We start from the raw sequence: 21647 nt of genomic DNA, 5'->3' as shown, positions 1-21647 counted from the left end.
CCAGCGTCAGTTCGAGCGCGGAGAGAGCTCCGAGGCCCCGCCCCTCACGGGGGGTAGGGAGAGCGGCCATAAGGTCTTAGGTGTGCGCTTGCGCTAACCTCGGGTCGGAGCGGCTTCAAGATAACAGGTGAAACTCGGGGTGCGGGTGGTTTAGAGCTATCCGGAGAATGAAATGGCTACAGCAAGAACGAAAAAACTTCCTGGGGGCCCAGGGTAGTGATTTGCCTATCAGTCTGATCTAAATGGGTCGTGTTTTTCACAAGTTTCTCATTAGTGTTGGCACCTGTGTATCCAGCCTGTGTCTTTCTTTACCCTCCCACTTTCCTTCCTACTGCGGGGAGAAATGGATCGCTGCCGCTACGCCGTTAATTTTAGGTACAGAAGGGAGCGCGGTGTGGTAGCCAATGGAAAGAGCAAAATTTTCTTCTGGTCAGGCAAGATCTCCCTTTGGCCAGCAGCACCGACAGTTTTGTCTCAGAAGTGGAACCGAGGTTGAGATATAGGTGTAGGAGAGGAATTACAAGGTTAAGTACCCTTGATTGATGACGAACAAGAACGGAAGGGATAGGGCTCATAGCCAACTGGTGTTGGATGGACTAATGAGAGTAATTCCAAGCAGGCGAGGTAGCTCCTGGTGGTTTTTCGAATTGTAAAACCGTCTATTTAGACTTTACCCCAAGGCACACTCCTATTTAATGAACATAAAAGGCAAAACATATACTAAGATAGTGACCTCCCCTTCCCAATATAGTTTGTACACCAAGAAGGCTAGATATACCAGGTTTCTGGCACTTTAATGCCTGCTGTAATACTTAAGGATTGTTCTTTAATGTATTTTCTCCTAAACTCACTTTCCACTTAAAAAAAAAATTGTAAGAACCTCGAGTTTCTTCTCTAATTGCCTATGGGATATTTTTCACATTGAGACACATGGTACCTCAAAACCCAACATGTTTAAAACAGAACTTATCTCTTCCCTCCCAAGCCAATTCCTGCCCCTCATACCACACTTTCCGAGTCCTCAGCCAAAGCCTTACAGCAGTCTTCAGTTCTCCCAAACATCCTACTCTGTCCTCATATAATCCCGATCCTTCTTATTCTACACTCCTTTTTTGTTATATAATTCATAATTCTGTTCTCTGTTTATTGTCTCCTCTCCCCCAATCTAAGCTTCATGAAGGCAAGAATCTTTGTTTTCCTTAGCATAGCTCAGGAAACGAAAAATACCTAACATATATTAAGTGCTCAATAAATATTAATAGAATGAATGGGTCCCTTACAACACAGGGGTTAGGAGTGCATCCTTTTCTATTTAAACATGAATTTAAATACCATTTGTGAGTTACTACATATTTGACCTTTTGCAGCCTCCCTAAATCTGGATTCCCTTATCTGTCAAATTTGGATAAGATCCACTTTATGGGGGCTGTTGTGAGGATTAAATGAGAGGCAAGTGAGGTACTAAGGTGCCTAGCACATAATACTCATTAAATGTTAGCTGTTATTTTTGCTTTCCTGTTTGGTCAGTTGCCAAATCCTGTTGATTATTCCTATGGGATAACTGCTTTTAATTTTCACTGCCACTATCTAAATTTAGACCCTTTTTACACATTGCTTGGTCTGGTGCACTGGAGTCTCTTATTGGTCCGCATTTTTGGAATCATTTTTCTTGAGTGAGATCTCATTGGATTGCTTCTTTGCATAGATTTCTTTGGGCTACTGAATGAAACTGACTTTAACTTAGTGTTCAAAGTTTTCTACAAGTTAATTGGTACGTATCTCTTCAGCCTTCTCTTCCACTTCATCCTATTTCTGTTTTATGGCTACCCTCCACTGCTCTACTGAGCAGCACTGCTTGATCACTCCTCATGCTCTCCATTTGCCCAATATCCTTATTCCTCCGGTATTAGGCATTCCCATCTCCTCTTCGAAGAAGCTCAAAATCAACCAGTCTCTTGACTCCTCAATGCCTAGTGCATGTAATTTGAATCTTTTATTAGCCTGAACCAAATGAAATGGCCATTTTTGTAGGTCAAAATTGTCAAATATTGGTTTAACTTAAAGAGTTGTGTGCCTGGGCTTCGCCAAAGATTGGCAGGGCAAAGGCTGGGTAGTTTTCATCTCTGAACCCTCTATCACCCCTGGCCTGGAACCTGGCTAATAAAAATTCAATAAATAACTGTTAGGTTGAACTGAAAACTATAGAAAGGGAACAACTGAGTAATGCTGCAGTCTTTTCCTTTCCATTAAGACATGCTGCTGTAAAGCACCTTTGGGTATTACTGCCATTAAGTTTTGGGATATTTTAAATCACACACACTGCAGACCATGAGAATTATTTCATACATTCAACAAATCCCAATTCCTTTTTGAGGTTTCATTTAAGCTGGGCCCTGAAAGATGCATAGGATTTTGGATGCTGCATACACTTTAATACTCTTAAAGATACTTCCTGGAAGGAATTGACCTCATTTCCAATACAAACACAAACTAAAAGCTAGAATTAGATGTGGCCACTACCGTCTAATTCTAACACATCTGTTTTGCTCCCCAGTGTATCCTCAATGCCAAACAGTGCCTAGCATGAAGCAAGCATTCAGATCATTCACTGAATGTGCATTCTCACTATTTGGATTTTCTATTATGTTCGTTTTTTATTTGAAGAGATATGTGAATAAATGAGAAATCCAGATCTCAAAAACCTAAAAGGTCAGAGATTTTATATTAGAATTTGAGATTTTTCCTCCTAGGCAAATGAACTCCTCTGGGAAATCTTTCGGAAAGACAAACCCCTTGCTGACTCCATTGCTAAGGGAAATCCCCTGGAAGTGGACTTCATGAATATGTGCTATTGGGCACCAAGCAGCAGCTAACTGTTCACCCAGGTGGACTTCCCCTTGGGTTGGGGAGCTTTCACCGAAGGCAGTACACATACTCCTGCAGCTTTAACATAAGCCTATGGGGGCAGACTTGCTGTGTCTGTGTGGAAAGTTTGATCTTCCTCTCTGTGGGGCCACCAAGTTAGACTTTTTGAAATGACTTTCTGGTTTTTTGAAAAATTTCAGAGATGACTTGACATCTCGTGAATCTTGGAAAATCTCCTGGGGGCCTCCGTTTGGCAAGGCCCACATTCTCCCCTGGGGGTGGAGGTAGGTGGAAGGCAAGGGTTACCCATAAGGCAAAGGTAAAGAGTAGCAGTGTATATTCCCAGTGACTGCAGACATGCTGAATCACATGGCGTTTAAAGGCAAGATAAGAATTTAGCCCTTAGCTTAAGATGCTCTGCTGGAAGTTTCAGTGAGCCAGGGAATATAAAAATGAAGCTTATCTGTGTTTCCATGTGATTTGAACAGGTGTTGAAACAATGCTTTCTGAGTTGGCTATAAACACTGGTAATAGAGTACCTTCGGAGAATTAGGGTTCCCCGATGTTAAGGGGCCCCAAAGGTTATCTGTGGCCAGACAGAACTAGGGATGTAGCAGCTCTGAATAAACAGCAGGAGGGAGGGAGAGCTCTGCCCAGCTCCCTGGCCAGACTTTCACCAATCGGTTGCTTCCTCAGGGGACTAAGGGTAGGAACCTGCTTTATTTGTACCTTTCTCTATGTGTATCTTTCTCACACCAATTTCAGTCCTGTAGTTCTTCCTGTACTGCAGTACTATGGTTGGCTGCCTAGGAGTTGTCATTCTGGCTGAATCTCCAGAGGAGAGAAAAGGGTGATTTCTCTGTACTCTAGTTCTATAACTTTTAGGCAAAGGAGAGAGGCAAATGGGGCTCCAAATATGGGGTGTGCTCCTGTGACTTACATGAGGCACTTGGTTATGCTCCTACTCAAAAGCCCTTTAAAACCCTTAATGATTCTAATAAAGCAACGCTCTATATCCCCCTTGTCCATGACATCTAGTGTGGTTCTCTCATCCTCAGATACCAGTGGTAGGTACAGTAAGCATAGCAATCACAACTATCATTTCCTTTCTCCATCTTTACCAGTCAATATAATTTTGTGCCAGGATTATATCAGTAATCCCCAATAACAATAATACTGCCCTTTGATTTGAAAGGGAATAAACTTGTATCAGTTCAGCCCAAAAGACATTTAAATAAAACTACCCAGGAACCCCTGCTATAGAGCCAAAACCTTTAGCTTTCAGTTTACCCTTGATTTTTAGCTATAACAACTGCAATATTATTGTCTTACAACTTTTGATGTTTCTCTTGTTATCCCAAACTTCCCCTTAAATGAAGACTCAAAGCTCTACGTTTCTGGAAGCCATGGACTTTGAGAAACAGAATTCTCATGGGTCTCCCCAGAAAACTGGAAAAAGTAATAGAAGACCCTAGCTGGCTGGGGCTTAACTGTTGGTGTTTTTTAACATATAACTTCCCCTTAGGCATGATAACACAGGAAGCCCTTTATAGCTTGAGAGAATGTTCCAGTGAAAAAGTAAGATGGGGAAGGGAGGGGCTTGAGTCTGGAACGTAGTCAGACTCTTAGTGTCAGAAGCACTGGATTTGAATCAGCCTTGCCACAGACTACCTGGTCCACAGCCTCAGTTTCTTGTTCTCAAACAAGTGAGCATGCTATACCCACCTTAAAGGCATAGAGAAAAAAAATACTAACCACTACAGTGAAAATAAGTTACCTACTGGTAAATTTGAACTCAGCTTTTCTCTGTGAAAGGAAGGAGCACTGGTGAATGAGGCCTGGATTGTTGGCTATTTTGCTTTGATCTATCCCTAGTACAGAAAGAAACCAAATATTGCACCGACTTGCATTGTACTCTGCTATTGTTCAGAAGTGAAACTCAGTCTGTTTTCTTAACTTGGAAAACAGCCAATTCTTACCCACCCTGTCTGACATACATGCAGCCTTACCCATGTCTGTGGATAGGGGTTTGGGGTGTGTGTGTGTGTGTGTAAACTGTAAGAATCAAACAGTTCAATGAGATTTTCACACCCATGGTGCTTACCTACATCTTGGAGTCTTTATGAGTATTATTTAACTTTATTCACTCTGCTAACCACCCCAGACTTACCCTCACCCCTACTCCAGCCCCCTGATCAGGTAGAGAAAGGGCGATGCAGAGATTGGCCAGGCACCAAGAGAGTGAGTCAAGAATAGAGAGGAAATAAGACTCAACAGCCTTCCCTTCAGCCTAGAGATACTTCCTCTTTCCTGAGGTTTCCTAATTGGCTTCCTCTAATTCCTATTTTCTTACCACAAAATTAAGTCATCTCTGATGCTCAGAATAAGCCAAATATGCTTGGGATAAAATGAGCAAATATAAGGCTTCGGATCATTATGACCAATATTTTCAGTCTCTAATTTAGGAACCAGTTCTTGAGAACCCAGTTATTGATGGGAAAGCAAGAGAGTGCTCCAGTCTTACTTTCTGCTTGAAAGAACTTGGACCTCAGCTGAGGTCCCTGACTTCACCCAGAGTGCATTTCATCCACAGTGGTGAAGCAAAGACAAGTTTCAAAAATCAATCACAGACAACAGATCTAAAACATTTCCAAGATTAAAAACTTTGGAATGATGTCTTATAGGCACATAGCAAATTTTATTCCAGTTATCACAGTGCCATCCATGTACGTAGTAGATGCCAAATACATAAGTAAGTAAATAAATATTTAATTCATTTAAGACATGGGAGAGGGGTTAAATGCTATGATTATAGATGGTCGCATTGAGAAGTTATCATTTCTTGAGGATTAGTTGAAGCATCAGATACCAGACTATGTTCCTGAGTTAGCTAGCACACAAACAAAATACCAAGGAGCAAGAGGGGAATTCACTCAAAGGAGAAGTGCAAGTCAGAGGTAAAAATCAGGAAGATGTTTTCAGACAACTTCTCCAAAGCAATTCTAAACATTTATTGGGCCTCTTCTGTGAGCGAGAAGCTAGGCCTGCTGCTCTGGGAGACACACAGATGAACCAGATGGGGTCCCCACCAAAGTTCAGTGGGGAAGATTAAACATGAATGAAAGCAGCCTTAATATGAGGCTGCTCATGATACATAAGGCAGAGTCAACAAAGTATTGCAGATGGGAAATTACCTTGGGCCATAGGGAATGCACGCCACCCTCTGGAAGAAGTATATCCAAGCTCATCTTGGGAGGACAAGGACTCAGATAGGTGTTGTTAGGGGCAGTGTGGGTGGCATCATAATGCAACATGGAGTGGGAGTGACGAACAAAGAAGCAGAGGATAAAAAAAGCCTGTGTTTAGGGTGTGGCCATAGCCTAATTTGACTAAAATACATACATGTTCTGGATTAGGGTACAAACCTAGGGAGGAGGCCTTGAGTGCCAAGCTTAGGCACTTACACTCTGGTTAGAAGGCAATGGGGAGATATTTAATGTTTTTGAGTAAAGCAGCATGATTAGAATTATGATATGGGAGGATAAACCTGGCAGCAGTATTTATGATGAACTATAGATAGGGTTTTCAATCAGGAGGCTATTACTAACAGTCCAAGTGAAAGTTTTTGAAGTCCTGAACTGGGGCAGTAGTAATGGGAACGAAAGGAAAGAATATCTGCAAGCTCTCACCCCATTATTAAAAGCAATACACTATTCATAGTAGCAGTCTATGTAATAGGCAAATACTGGAAGCTATCCAAATGCCCATCAACAGAATGGATAGATTGTGGTATATTCACTCTATAGAATATAATAATGAAAATGAATGAAATATAATTACATGAGACAATACGGATGAACCTCACATAATACTCAAAGAAGCCAGCCAAAGAGCACATCCTGAATGATTCTATTTATATAAATTACAAAAACAGACAAAGTGAATGTATACTGTTAGAAGACCAGATAGGAGTTACATTTGTGGGGGCAAGAAATGATGGAAGTGGGCACAAGGAGACATCTGGGTTCTGGTAAGAAGCATGATGAAGAGATTGATAAAACTACAACTTGATTTTTGTTCTCTCATTCTTTTAATCTTTCCTGCCTCTAGATGAAAACTGGCAGGTTCCATTACTTCTCTGTTCCTCTTAGATAATATACACTGCTGTGGTCACTTTAAGTAACAAAGGCAGCCTCTATTCAGAAATTAGAATATTCCATTCTATAACAATAAGAATTCCAAACAGCATTGCATCATTTCTACTCTGCCAGCTTTGGTGGGTTTCAGACTAAAGCCTCCAGTGGAAAAGGGGTGAGGATATGGTTGGCCACTGGAAAGAGGTTAACAGAGAGCAAGGTCCCAAGTCAGCAAGAAGGGACAGTATGGGGGCAGGTAGTAATTTAGAAAAGAAAAGGGTCAGGATAGGAAAGTTATTTGAAAGGACAAAATTTGCTGAAGAGAACTCCTAACAGATGCTGGTTAAGTCATCTGCTGAGAGTGAGAATTATGAGGTTATGACTCAGGACTTAGAAAATCACGAATGTTGTATTATTATTTTTAAATAACTTTGGAGCTTATTTGAGGCTACTCAAAATAGTACTCAAAATATAGTATGCAGCATTGGCATCACCAGGCACACCAGACCTGAATTCAGCATTTTAAATAAGATCCTGGGCGACTCTGTCCTTTAAAGTTTGAGAAGTACCACTGTAGCCCATCTTCCCCACCTAACAGAAAAGGAAATGGAGGCTCCAGGAGATGAGCTACTATTCAAGTTAAAAGTGCAAAGGCTGGTAGAGTTCTGCAGGAAATTAATGGAATTCAATGAAATATGAGAAAAGGGGGGGGGGCTTTAAATGGAAGTGAAGTTCCAGCAGTATAATTTCATGAATTTTCTAGCAATAGTATGGTGTACAGGAGTGGAGGAAGTGGAATGGTCTGGGGCTATTCCAAAATAGGTTTAGAATTGCTAAGATGGACACCACTAGGGATAAAATGAATGAAAGAATCTGCAGTGTTATAGAAGCCATTCCTGAGATGAATGCTTTTTAAGCGGGATGGGGATGGAGAAGAAAGCAAGTGAAGCCAGATAGGGACGGACAATAGAGGGCGCTGGGTGAGGAAGGGATAGGTCCAAGAACAGGCCAAGGAACTAAGTGATGGTTGGGATGAAGGAGAGGGGCAGGTAAGCAGATTGTGGTCAAAATGAAGAACTTAGAAGTTTGAAATCCGGAAACTGGGGCACTTTTAAGTAATTTAAAAGGTGCAAGTTGGTCATCTCACAGGGGCCCAAAAATCAATTTAAGAGGTTAAGAAACAATGAGACCAGAATATGAATGCTGTTGAAATCTCTGGGGATAACGGCAGTGGGAGTGAAAGAGAGAAAAAAAAATCTATTGACATTTATAAAGCACAAACTGTTCAATACTGAGTTCCTCATATAAACTTCCCTTGGTGTGTCAACAAACAAGAGCCATGTTATTTGCTTTAAAAGATAAAAAGTTCTTTATCTCTGTAAAGTGACAATTCTTCCTGAGACTTTCTCTTGGTCTGACCAGAGTTTATTTTTTTAAGAGTTCTCCAACTCAGAGGACCTAACTTGGAAAAGACCCATTTCTTCAAAGATTTGACCACTCCTGCTAGAACAGAACTAAGTGCCAAAGGACATGACTCTTTATTTGAGCTGACAGCTATTATCGGAGAGAAAGCTTTCTGGAACACAAATTTCCGTCTGAACACAAGGAAGCCTTGAGGAGTAGTTTGTGACTATACAGCTATGCGAATAATAAGCAATGCTTTAGCTTAACCTAGCTGCCTCTCTTTATGAATTTACATGATTATGATTAGAGTACATGAAGAAGAAGTGGTAGAAAATTAGAACTAGGGAAAGTTTTCATTTTCTGTTAGGTAAAAAAGTGTTACTTAAGAATTCACAGAGATAATCCTTTAAAAATTATATATATATACATATCTAATAGACATACAGATGCATAGAAATTTAATAGCAATAGACTGCTCAGCTTTGGAGCAGAAGATAGGAAAAAATGCAGCTTTGGATTCTAGGACAAGGTCACTGAAAAGAAGAAAATATAAAAATGATTCATTTTTAAAGAATTAGTAATACAGTATATCTTAAGCAACAAATGTGGACAAAGCACTTACCTTTCAGAAGATCTGCTATAACCACTTCCAAAGGAACTTGTTTTATGGAGGGGGAGGCCCCATTCTTTTCTCCTAGGCCAGGATACCACTCTGCCCCAGAGAGCCAAATGAACAGCAGAATTGTCAGGGAATTCCATTAGCACCTACCAGGAGTCTGACATTCTCTGTTCTGGTGCCGTCACAAAAAGCACAAGAAACCTGTTTTAATAATGGACTTTAAATGTGTAGATGTGAACTGAACTTGATACCTAGTAATGTTCTATTCCAGCTGAGAGTGATAGGGCACTCTCACCTGGTCTCTTTAAAGTGAACTTATGTCTCTGCCATATTAGAAATTAAAGCCCTTATCAGTGATGTCTCAAATATTTGTTTCTTGGACTGCATTTTAACTAACACCAAAGAGGTGACTGGATGGTCATTTTAATGTGGTTGAAATGAACTCTGTACATCAACTTCCTAGTCAGAAGCTACCAAAATACCTTCCTATGACTGCTATTTACAACAAATTATAATGGTTATTTTAATAACTTAATCCATTTGATAACATTGTACTTCTGAGAGTACTCTGATAGCAAAACTATTTTTAGCTGCCATCAGTGACTAGATGATTGTCTTCCAGTTTATTTCAATTCCCGGTTGAAAGCGAGTTGTGTATGCTGAGTCTCTGGAAGCACCCACTGGATCAAATATTGTCAACAAATTTGGGAGAGGGCTTCAGGGAATCTTGAAACACCAAAAAATAGAAATGATAAGAGAAAATTAAAGATTATTTCTCAAGATTTACTACATTTACTCTTTGGTGTTCCTGTCTCATGTTTTCTTTCATCCCACTATTTTCTATGGTTTCTTCTAAGTAGATCTCTTATCTCTTAATGGAACTCTCTTCTTTTATATAGTATAGACTCAAGCAGACTGCTTGTCATTGGCTGGAACATAGCAGAGAAAAGCTGATCTTCTCTCCCTTCTTATTCCTTGCCAGGTGCCTTTTACTCCTTTTCTTATCCTTGTTCCCCTCCTGCCTCCTGTAGGGCTGCTGGGCTATACAGATGCTTCATTTCTCACTACCCCTCACTCTCCCATGTAATTCCCACCTAAGGCTGCCAGATTTAGCAAATTAAAATATAGGTTGCCTTGTTAAATGTGAATTTCAGATGGACAATGAATATTTTTAGTATGTGTCCCTACAATACTTGGGACATATTTATACTAAAAAAATTGTTATTTATCTGAAATTCAGATTTAATTGGGAGTCCTGTATTTTATCTGTCAACCCCACTCTCAACCTGTGGGCTACAAGAGGCTCCAGCAGCTGAATGTCCCTCTCTCTTACTAAGAATTCTATCTGCTTAAGTCGGTCCCATCCTGGAAAGAATACCCGAATCTAAATGCCACCATTTCATCATAGTGATTTATGTTCTTATACTCCCAGTTGTTCAAACAAGGACTCCCTTAGATGTTTTTCACTCTGAATTCCAAATTGCTGAAGGATGGGCAAAATACCAGATCTGGACCGTTTAGTTTTGTCCTCAATTACCCTGATAATTTTGATCTTTAGCAAATGAAGATAAGACGCACCATGATGGACCGGAATTCAGGTGCCTACATAACACACCCTTCCTTTCCATTTCTGCTTTAGAATGAAACCATCACGAAAAATAAATCTAATGCGAACACATATGATATATTTTATAGAACTTTAGGCAGAAACCTGCTAGAGGACCAAAGAAACAAATTATATTTGTAAGTGCAAACTTGAAAAGTTAATTTCATGAGGAGAACAAGGCCCCTGAGGAGAAGTAGTGCCAATAGAGCCTTGAGAAAATGAACTGAGGCTTCTCCTTTGAGATTTTCTCCTTACTGGGTCTGAAAACAGCAGGAGGAAAAGATAGTATAAATTCAGAAGCATGCCAGATAGTATAAATTCAGAAGCATTTAGAAATATTTTTCAGTGGCAGTCAGTGCCCTTTCCCAACCTTCATTGTTTACAGTTGACTTTAAAGACACTATCAGTCCTCTGTACAGTCTTTTAAAGAATTTCTTCATCCCATAGTGTCTAGGACCTTGCATGACAGGTAGCTTGTTCACTCAGGTGACCAGAATACAAAAAGACAGTCTGTCTAAGTGTTTGGTACCAGCTGCCTTTACTCAAGAGAATCCCTGTACTCCCCAGGGTTCTGTGTTAGTGTGATTTACTCTTGAGTGGTCCTAGGATGGTTCCCCCACCCCTGGACAAAAGACAGATGCATCTCAATTTACCTCAAGCAGATATTAGGGTTTTGTTTTTGAATGGTATTAAAGAGTTCAAAAATAATGTAATTTCCCTACCACAATTTCTACACTGACAGCCATTCTGGAAATGTGGGCCCTTAAAAAGGTAATCCCTGTTCCCGTCCTCTCATTCCCCTTTTCTCTTACGGGGCTAACAAAGTTTCTAAATGTAAATACTGGGTGCTCTACCATTCAGTCTGTCCGAGTTTTTATAAACTACTCTAGCCTAAATCACAGTGTACAGTAGAAGAAAGAATAGTTGGCTAGGAATCAGAAGAGGTGGGTTATGGTTGAAATGTCTCTTCTAACTATCTGTGAGATCCATCTTTCTGGGTCTGTTCCTCCTCTATAAAATGTTACTTACTGTTGGACTTTATGTTCTTCAAGGTTTACTTATGCTCTAAAGTTCTAGCTTCTTTTTGTATCCTTCCCCATCTCTATTGTGTTCCTTGTGAGAAATCTGCTAGGCTTTTAGAAAACGAATGCTCTTTTCTTTTTTTAAATTTTTTAAAAATTAGAATAGTTCCTTAAAAAAAAGTTTGGTCACTGAAAATTTTCTAAGAATGCAGTGTATGAAATTTAGAAAATAAGCAGATTGGATTTATGAGAGCTTTCTGACTCTCAGAACCTTTCAATGCTCTCAATTATCAAACACTTTCCTAGAGAGCTCTTTAGGTGTGCAGCAGTGTCGAATCAAGTAAATTGATAAGAAGATGAAACATACCCTCCTTGGTTTTTCCTGGATTGTCTCTATTCATTAACACATGTCCTACTTATATTCCATGTCTTATATAAATGAGGTCTTTTTTTTAATGTAAATAATTCTTTTTTTGAAGTACATTGTTGTAAATGCATCAATTTTAAGTGTTTAGTGTGATGAATTTTGACTCATATTTACATATAACTATGTTGGCATCACTCAGAACTTTCCCCTTGTGCCCCTTTCCTCAGGCAACTACTGCTCTGATTTTTATCACCATAGGCTGATTTTGCCTGTTCTTGAATATTAAATCATATGGTAGGTATGAGTATGAAAATAACTGTCATAAAGTGTTGCAGACATGAATATTTTCAGCCAAAATCAAGGCCCAGTGAAGTGTCAGCTGGCTAGCAAGGGAGTAAAAGAGAGCAGTAACTATTAAACCTTAATCATTTTGTTAAACTAAGTCATATTTAATTAGATGAAAATAATCTGTATGCTTTAGAAAGCCCTTATACCAAGTGATGGAATTAATAGTGTTCACAAAATGCTGAACCAATTTGGAAAAGACATCATAGAATGATGAAGAAAGATCATAGTCTACAGAGAAAGGACTGTCCTTTCCTCCAACCCAAATCACTGGGTGATAAGAGTTACTAATAAATCTTTGATATCTTGGTCGGTTTATCAGCATGAGTAGGAGATAACATGTAGAAGATGAGATGACATCAGAAATGGAAGAAGGGGTTTAGAAACGACCCATGGCTCAGGGCCAGATGGATTGGTTCTGCTATAGGTGAACCTGGAAGGTGAGGTCAGGAGTAGCAAAATGAATACCAGAAGCACCTGTCTCCCAAGTAAGTGAGATAGATGGCCCAATAAAAGAAATATAGGCTTTGCTCTGCACTGGCTTCCCCAACTCTGGCTACGCCTCCAAAAACAAATGTTAGGGGGGGAAAATGCAGCTGGTTATGACAAGATATTATAACTCATTTAATTTAAAAAATCAATTTGCTGACATACAAACCAATTGGACCAAATAGGACAAACCAATCAACCAGGGCAGAAGCAATGGTCTAAACAAGGATCAACTTAAGAGCTTGGAGGTGAACCAGGAGGGCACCCAAACAAACTGAGCATGGGGCTGACAGTCTTTATGTCTTTCTGTGAAGGCAAAGCCATTTGGTTGGCACTTCATAGGAATACCTTTCCACCAGGTCTTCATCATATGGTATGTGCCACGAGTCTCCAGTTGTTTGCACCACTGTGTCATAGCTGAGAATATGCTGTTGAATTAAAAAGGGAACCAAACATTGAGAACAACGCTAAAGGGATACCTGGCCATTTCCCTTCCTTTTCGGACTTCTCTGTCTTAATTAACAATGGATTTTCAAAGAGCAGCTAGCTCTGTAAGGATGAACCCTAACATTAGCAGTTTCTTTTCTGGGGGAGTTTATTTTTAAGGTTAAGGACTCTGTACAGGTGTACACACACACACACACGATACAGTATTCCTTTTGTTCCCTTATCAGTTTTGTATGTAACAGTAAAATTCAAATATACAAAATAGAGAAATAGTACAATGTACTCCCATGTATCCATCACGCAGCTTCAACCATTATCAACTCAAAGCTAATTTTATCTCATCCATACTCTACCCACTTCTTTCTCTTGCCCTCCACCCTCTCACACCCAAAGACAGATATTATATCATTTCTTCTGTAATTCAGTATGTATCTCTAAAAGATAAGGACTTATTTTATAAATATAAGATCAGCACCATGATTACATTTAAGAATTAATAATTCCTTAACATCAAATTTGTTTACATTTCCAACTATGTGTGTGCACATATATTTTACAGTTTATTTATCTGAATAGAAATTGAATCTAATTGTGACTAACTGGATTATCTCTCAATTCTCTTAATCTAGAGCTTCTTTTTCCATCTCTATTCTTGAAATCTTCTGTTGCTGAGAAAATCAAGTCAATTGTCTTATATTTTTTCCCACAGTCCTGATTTTGATGACTGCATCTCTGTGTTATCATTTGATACTATTATTTCCTATGAATTTGTTGTTTCGTATATTTTTTTAACCATTGGACCAAATTTATCATTGGCTAGCACATTTTTCTATAATAACTTGCCTTTAGATGTTCTTCCTTTGCTTTCACACAAGAGACTTCCTTATTTTTAAGGGTATCTACATTAGAATCAAAGGAAAACTCAACTGAGACCATGCCATAGAAGTGGACTAAACAGGAAAATGGAGTTCCTTAGCAGAAGTAGAAGTATGACAAACCCTAAGGGATAAGGAATTTTGAGCTATTACAAATAAATAAGAAAATAATAACCATGTATGAAAAGCTGTAATTAATAACATAATTGAAATCACAATTGATGACATCCCAGGTGTTTTCAATATGTCAATTAATGTGGTGCTGACCTATTAAAACTTCGGCTCTAGCAGACTTTGTTTCCAGGAACTGGCTAATTCCAAATACCAAACTACAACTGAGAAAAATAAAACACTTAGAACCTTCACCTAGTCGTAGCATTCTTTGTGTCACATTCTTAGTATGTACTTGATTCTGTTAACGTTAGAAACAGAAAACATACCTGAAAGGTTATTTTTGATCCTGGAAGCCTATTAATAATGGCCAGCTGATGTCCCTGCTGCCACTTAAAGAACAGGCGTTGGGTCTTGGCATCAGGTAGACAGGCCTTGTGGTCACGCATCAGATCTTTTGTGATAAATTTGCAGTGACTCCCTGAGTGCAGTGTGGCATACAGAAGGAACGGATCATCCTCTGAGCTGTGCCAGATATAAGAAAGGACACAATCAAGCACACCCCTGCGGAGGCAGAGGACAGCATTCTTTCCCATGCTTTTGACTACTTATTCTACTTCCCTCAGAAGTGCTCTGCGTTCTTAACCGAGATGACCTCAGTGATACTTATGAATCACCTCAGCTGGCAGGCAACACTATCTAGAACATAGATGGAAAGACAGGGAAAGGGAATGCTAATGCTTCAGACACTTAATACCTCAATTGGGCTTTCCCACTAGAAAAAAGGATTCTAACAATAATTCTCTTTTCACTCAAATGTTGGTTCTCTGTGTTCCTAGGGCATTTTTTCCGATTTGCCCCATTCACAACAGAGCACACTTTTCCCACCCAATCCTCACTCAAATTCAAGAAACATTCATAATACTGGTAGGACAGGATGACACTTTCTGGCAAGCTAACAAAAATAACAGGCTGCCCTGAAGCTGAAACTGGTACCTCAAAGTAGCTTCTGGGTAGTTATCCAGATCAGCAGCCAAAAGCATCTCTTGCTTTGAGAAGAACCAGTGACTCAGTCTCCAGTGAACCCGCAGCATCAGCACTTACCACCTTAGTGCATGTGCTGTAAAAACAGCAGTAGCTACCTTGACTCAGGAGATTCAAACTCCTACATGGGATATGCCTTATGTCTTGATCCAAATGACCCAAAGTAGGACTATTTTCTGTTTATCTTATACTGAAGTATTTCAAGTGAAATGATAAAATGACTGGAATCTGCCTTAAAAATCTCCAGGAAAAAGAGAGGAAAAAAAAGTTATACAGAACAAAATTAGCAAACAATGGTAATTTTTGGAGCTGGGTGAGTTATGTGGAGATTCACTATAATCATTCTAGTGTATATATGAAAAGGTTTCTTTGGCACATTAGTGGAAAATAGAGTTAATGTTAAAATTTTAATATTCAAATACAAAGCCGCAGAAAGCCACTGAATCAATCTTTACAACTGGTTTTGGAACTTCAGTGGCTACAATAAACACAGGCCCCAAATCAAGCACGAGACCAATTTCCAGCAGGCTTCTTGGTTATAACACTTCACATTTATCTAATTCTTCCACCTAAGAAAACTACTAATGATAATGACAGCAACTTACATATATGCTTTCCATGTACTTGGTGCTGTGCCAAAGGTTTTATATGTATCATATACAACTATTAGGTTGTTTAATCTTCACAACATCCCCATGAGGGTTACATATGAAAAAAGAAGACACAGAGAAGGGAAACACCTTCCCAGATAGAAGGTGACAGGGCCATGACCTGAAACTGGATAGACAAATTCCCAAGCCTGCACTTCTAATGTTTACCCAGTGTTGTCTAACGTGATTGTATGAAGAACATAATTACTGTCTTCTACTTTGAGAGAGATGGAAGCACCTCTCCCATGAATGAATAAAAGAACTTAGCTAAAGGAAAAAGGAATGAGGGGTTAGTTTCCTGCTTCATGCTTCGACAGTCATTTTACCTTTATAAGAATAAATGATTTGGGGAATACTGATGAATTTGGAAGTTATCACATTCAGCCTAATGAAACCGACTTGGGGCTGAGGCACAGTTCTTATCCACGCAAAGCTGGAAATAAACTTTTGTCAGCATTTAGTATGAAAAACAAAATGCATTTGTGCTGTTGAGGATCTGTGCTCCTCCTTGGCTGCTTTCTTCTTACTTTATGGACACAGTACATTTTGTTGCTGACCATGTTTTCCATGTTTCTTTGGTTTCCTGGGAAGCTGTAGCTCATAGCAATATTCTCTTTATATTTAGAATAAAATCCAGGACCCTTGCTTGCCAAAGAGCCCACAAAGTCCTCTGTAATGTGGTCCCTGTCTTCTCTCTGACCTCAATCCTACTCCTTCCATCTACATTGACCTGCTTGCTTTCCTCAAACATGTTAAGCTCATTCCTGTCTCAGGGCTTTTTGAACACTTTTATGTTCTCTCTACTTGGTATGTTCTTCCCAATACCTCTCCCCTTCTCAAATGACTCCATTCTTTCAGACTTGCCCGCTCCTTTCCTGACCACTCCATCCACTACCCTCTGAATTACCCCACCTAATCCCTTTCTATCTACTTACTCTGCTTTATTGTCATCATAAAATTGATCATTGCCTGGAATTACATGACCTGTTTGTTTGTTTACTTGTTTATTGTAAGTCATAAGAGGTCAGGGACTAGGTCTTGTTCACTGTTGTTTTTCCAAGAATATAGAAAGCGCTCATATTTGTAAAATATTTGTTAAATGATCTCTTTAGGACCTTATGGCATGCTAATCTCACTTCTGATTTTACTTTCCTCTCATTCTTCTTTTATCCTGATTTCTTAATCTTTTAAGTTTATTCTGCTGTAGAAATTATTTTTATAAGGGCCTCAAATCTTTTTTTTTTTGAAATGAGGCTGAATATACATACATATATGTACTTTAAAAATTACACATATAGGTAGCTAACAAGCAGATGATGGAGCCTAGTGTAATTCATTTATTACCTTCAGTACTTACATGTTGTCAGCAAAGAAACAGCTGGCTTGCTTTTGCACCTTTTCCATCTCATCCTTTCTCCACCGGGCACAGGGTGTTAGCATGTGCTTCCGGCCCAGGACCAGCACTTGCAGATTTTGCTTGGCTAGTTGAGAGACCACATTCAAGAGCTAAAAAACACAAAGCCAGCCCCAAAGAAGGTCAAGGGAAGAAGAATCTCAAGTAAGTGGAGTGATTCTTCCAGCAGGTAATCTCAGTGGTGAAATACTTTCTTCTGGTATGAAGTAAGAAAATATTCCTAAAATAACTTCCATCTTCATAAGCCTGAGAAAAATGCTTCCTGCTTTCAAATTAATGTCTAACACCTGCCTAAGGGTCAGGCTCCATTGGATCTTGGCGCGGGAGTGGGAGGGTTCTAAATAAGCAGAGACTAGATAAGTTGTTTTCAAATTGTGTTCCCTAGAGCCCACTGGGATAGTGAAAGGGAAGCCAAGGAAGATGGGGTTTGGTTCATATACACTCCCAACCCTGTTTCAACTAAAACTGCTCAGCTTTTGTATATTTACATATTAGTGTTCTACATAAGTTTTCATTTAAATAAATGGTTCTACTTCTTATTTAGAAAGTTTGTAAGTAGCTGGACTAGATAGTGACTTTTCAGTCAGCTTTTTCATGTCATGATTGTGCTAAGACTATTACGTTTCATTGGAATCCTTTTCCTCCGAAAGGTCTATTAATTTCCATCCTCTAGCCTATTTTCCAGTCAACAAATTTACCCCCATTTTCTCCACTTCCCACATCTTGTGTGCAAATGAACTCCTCTCAAAACTCTAGACTTATATTTTTAGTAAATCTAGTACTTTGGTGAGCTTGCCTATATTCAATCTTTCATAAGGAGAAGTCCATAGATTACTTTCATTTAAAACCTACTAAACTAAGTAAGCTATTATACTAAGTGAAATAAAAGCTACTGAAAATTATAATTTGTGTTACATAATAGTATATCAGAAATACAAAAATTCTTTAATTTATAAGATGTTGGGCCTACAAAATCACAAGTTGCAAGTCATTGAAAAGATCCTTAAAATTCTTAAGTCTTGGTTGGAAAAGGCACTGATTTTAGTTTAGCTTCCCTTTACTCATAATTTCTTCCCATGCAGATTTTCAGGATATTATTTAAAATTCTTTAATCCATAAAATTTCATTCATTTGGTCAGTTTTCAAATATTTCTTTAGCACCTGTTATGTCTAATAAACATGTAGACTATTCTGACAATCTAATAATAAATTAACAAGGGCTTAATTTTTAAATTACTGTTTAATGCTTTGCATTTATATTGTGTGTGTATTTTTGTCTATCCTACTATTATCATTATTTTAGGAAACAATATTTGGTTTTATTGTGCCAATTGATTAATTCTAGAATTAAGGGACAGAATAGACACAACTTGCTCACTGAATGTGAGCCAATACTCAAGCAGAGAAGTACACTAAGACCAGTGCGAGGGCTCTAAACCCAAAGCTTTACAACCAATAAAATATAATTCTTTCCTTCAAAGCTAGGAATAATGGCTTCTGTTTATTCAACAGTTATTTCTCAGACCTCTCTATATATGAGGCACACGGTAGATATCACAGCCTACACAATTTTAAAAGATATGGTCTTTGCCTCTGGTGAGAGTATCTAGTAATTTTCTTGCCCAGCTATCAAGCCTAGGAAAATATATATGCTGGCTCTACATATATTGGATGGTTAATAAACATTTTCTGATTAGCTGAGGAATATGCACACACCTATTTTTATGCATCATAAAAGTGGCTCATTTTTGAAAACTTGAAAAATATAGGCTAGAAGGAAGATAAAAGAAGAAACCACTTGTACCTTACTACCCAAAAATTGTTAACATGTATTTATTAGTCTTTTTATTCTAGGCAATTTTATATAAATGTATAAGCTATTGTTTTCAAAGTTAAGCTATTAATCAAAAGCAAACATCTACACTAAGAAAGTTTAGTTCATGGATTCACACACCTTAAGACATTGAGAGTGCATCTCCTTCAGAATGCACTTATAACATTCACATTCCTTTCTTAAAGCTATGCTGATTACAGATTACTTTCAATAACCCCAAATATAAAATGGCAACTAGATTAAGAGGAATGACAATTTTTAAAATTTCCATATGGATTCCCACAAAGTTATCGTATAAAAAAATTTAAACAAAAACAATATTTGATACTGATTAAGTTTCCATGCAACTGGGAAGACATGGCTTAAAAAAATACAATTGGGTCTTCACATCTATATCTAGGTTTAGATAAATGGCCTTGAGTTTTCTAATATTAATTTAAAGATAGAGGCTTGAGGAAGAGCAAAAATGGCTTAGCTTGAACTACTCTGGGGCACCATCTTGTGGCTAAGAGGTATCTACTAGCAGCAGCTCTCTGAAATTGATGCCATCAAAGGAGAATAAAGGAAAGGCACAAGAAAGAAAGATGGTGTAGATTAAAGGCACTGGCCTAAAATTGTGACAGTCTAGCTATAAGCCCACACTTCCTATGAGGTAAATTCCAAGGATGGATCCAGTGGGCTGGGTCAGAGTCACAGGTATACTCAGAATAGTAAAGAAAAAGAAAATTAACCTTAATTCTATGTTAGATCAAAAATAAAACCGGGAGAAATTTCCACTTCTGGAAAGACAGAGTAGATGTACTTTTCCCTATTTCTCCCACTAAGTACAACTAAAAACCTCAGACATTATATACAAAACAAACATAAGACTTTGAAAGGTAGAGAGAAAAAGGCAGATTGGCTGGGGACCTCGGAACATGAGGAATGACATGTTGAATTCTTTGGATGTTCTTTTTATCTCCTATATCTTAGACTTGAAGCTGAAGACACCAGCAACCTGGAAATGCTAATGGAAGCAGACAAGAAAAGACCAACAAAGGCTTGTTCTCTCTAGCCAAAGAACCAGGAAAGAAGCAGTCTAGCAAGACTTAAAATGACATCAGCAGACCGTGATGTTTATATATATATAAAATACCTAATGCAACCATTAAAAATGCTACACAAAGAGATACACCAAAAAATGCTATGATTAAAAAAACAAAACACTATAGATACATAAAAATGGAATTTTAAAAAACATTCAAATGTAACCTACAAATAATAACATGAAATATAAAGGGTTTGAATACACGAATTAAAAGACAGAGGTTGGCAGACTGGATTAAAAACATGACCCAATTGTATACTATCTAAAAAAGACAAACTTCAAATATAATAATATAGGCTGGTGGAAAGTAAAAGGATGAAAAAAATTATATCATGCAAATACTTGTCAAAGGAAAGCTGGTAGAGTGGCTACATTAATATTAAATAAAGTGACTCAGAGCACTGAGGAACAATATATAATGATAAAAAGGTCGCTCCACCAAGAAGACACAGCCCTAAAATGCGTGTGCCTCAAACAACAGAGCTGTAAAACAGGTGAAGCAAAAGATGGTAAAAATTAAAGGAGAAAGAAACAAATCCACTATTATAGTTGGAGACTTCAACGCTCTTCTATCAACAAATGAGAGAAGAACTAGACAGAAAATCAGCAGGTATACAGAAGCACTCGATAACCACCATACATGCTCATGGTTTAGAAGACTCAAGAGAGTATACAGGTATCGATTCTCCCCAAACTGACATATGGGTTTAATGCATTCCTATTAAAATCTCAGCAAGATTTTTTGTAGATACAGATGAGATTATTCTAAACATATATGGAAAGACAAAGGAATAAGAATAGCTAAAACAATTTTAAGCCATATTATACAGTAATCTAAAGTGTGTGATATTGGTGGAGGTATAGACATATATGTCAACAGAACAGAAAAGCAAACCCATATAGATATGCCAAGGAAAGAGCCTTGACAACACATGGTGCTAGAGCAATTGGACATCCATAAGTAAAAAATGAACTTCTACCTAAATCTCATACTTTATATAAAAAAAACAAATTGAAAATGTATCAAGGACTTAAATGCAAAATGTAACCTATAAAGTTTTAGGAAAAAACCTAGGAGAAAAATCTTCATGATGTAGAGCTAGGCAGCATTCTTAGACTTAACATCTAAAACATAGTCTATAAAAGGAAAGTTGATAAACTGGATTTCATCAGAATTAAAAATGTTCTGTGAAAGGCGCTTGTTAAAAGGATGAAAAAACAAGTTATAGAGTGGGAGAAAATCCTTGCAAACCACATATTCAACAAAGAACTAATATCCAGAACATATAAAGAACACTCAAAACTCAACAGTTAAAAAAATAAGCAAATGAT

At 38.3% G+C, this 21647-nt stretch overlaps 1 protein-coding gene across 6 annotated transcripts in view; it reads right to left on the bottom strand.

Moving 5' to 3' along the window:
* Positions 1 to 5543: 5543 nt before the first annotated feature.
* PRORP (protein only RNase P catalytic subunit) overlaps positions 5544 to 21647 on the bottom strand; it is a 115324-nt gene continuing 99220 nt past the window's right edge. For 4 of the 6 annotated variants that reach the window (XM_039885652.1, XM_039885650.1, XM_039885654.1 and 1 more), the window contains 4 exons: positions 17338 to 17486; positions 14616 to 14811; positions 13202 to 13281; positions 5544 to 9117 (listed from right to left, as the gene is read on the bottom strand). In XM_039885652.1, coding sequence (XP_039741586.1) covers positions 9024 to 9117; positions 13202 to 13281; positions 14616 to 14811; positions 17338 to 17486 — 519 coding nt within the window. In that variant the 3' untranslated portion in view covers positions 5544 to 9023. Of the gene's footprint in view, positions 9197 to 12961; positions 13282 to 14615; positions 14812 to 17337; positions 17487 to 21647 lie in introns of those variants that run through there. The other 2 variants (XM_039885653.1, XM_039885655.1) reach the window with 2 other exon arrangements.

This window comes from Pteropus medius, unplaced genomic scaffold (assembly GCF_902729225.1).
Source record: "Pteropus medius unplaced genomic scaffold, Ma_sr-lr_union100, whole genome shotgun sequence".
NCBI lineage: Eukaryota > Metazoa > Chordata > Mammalia > Chiroptera > Pteropodidae > Pteropus > Pteropus medius.
The sequence above is the reverse complement of the archived record's forward strand: the minus strand, read 5'-3'. Positions and strand labels throughout refer to the sequence as shown.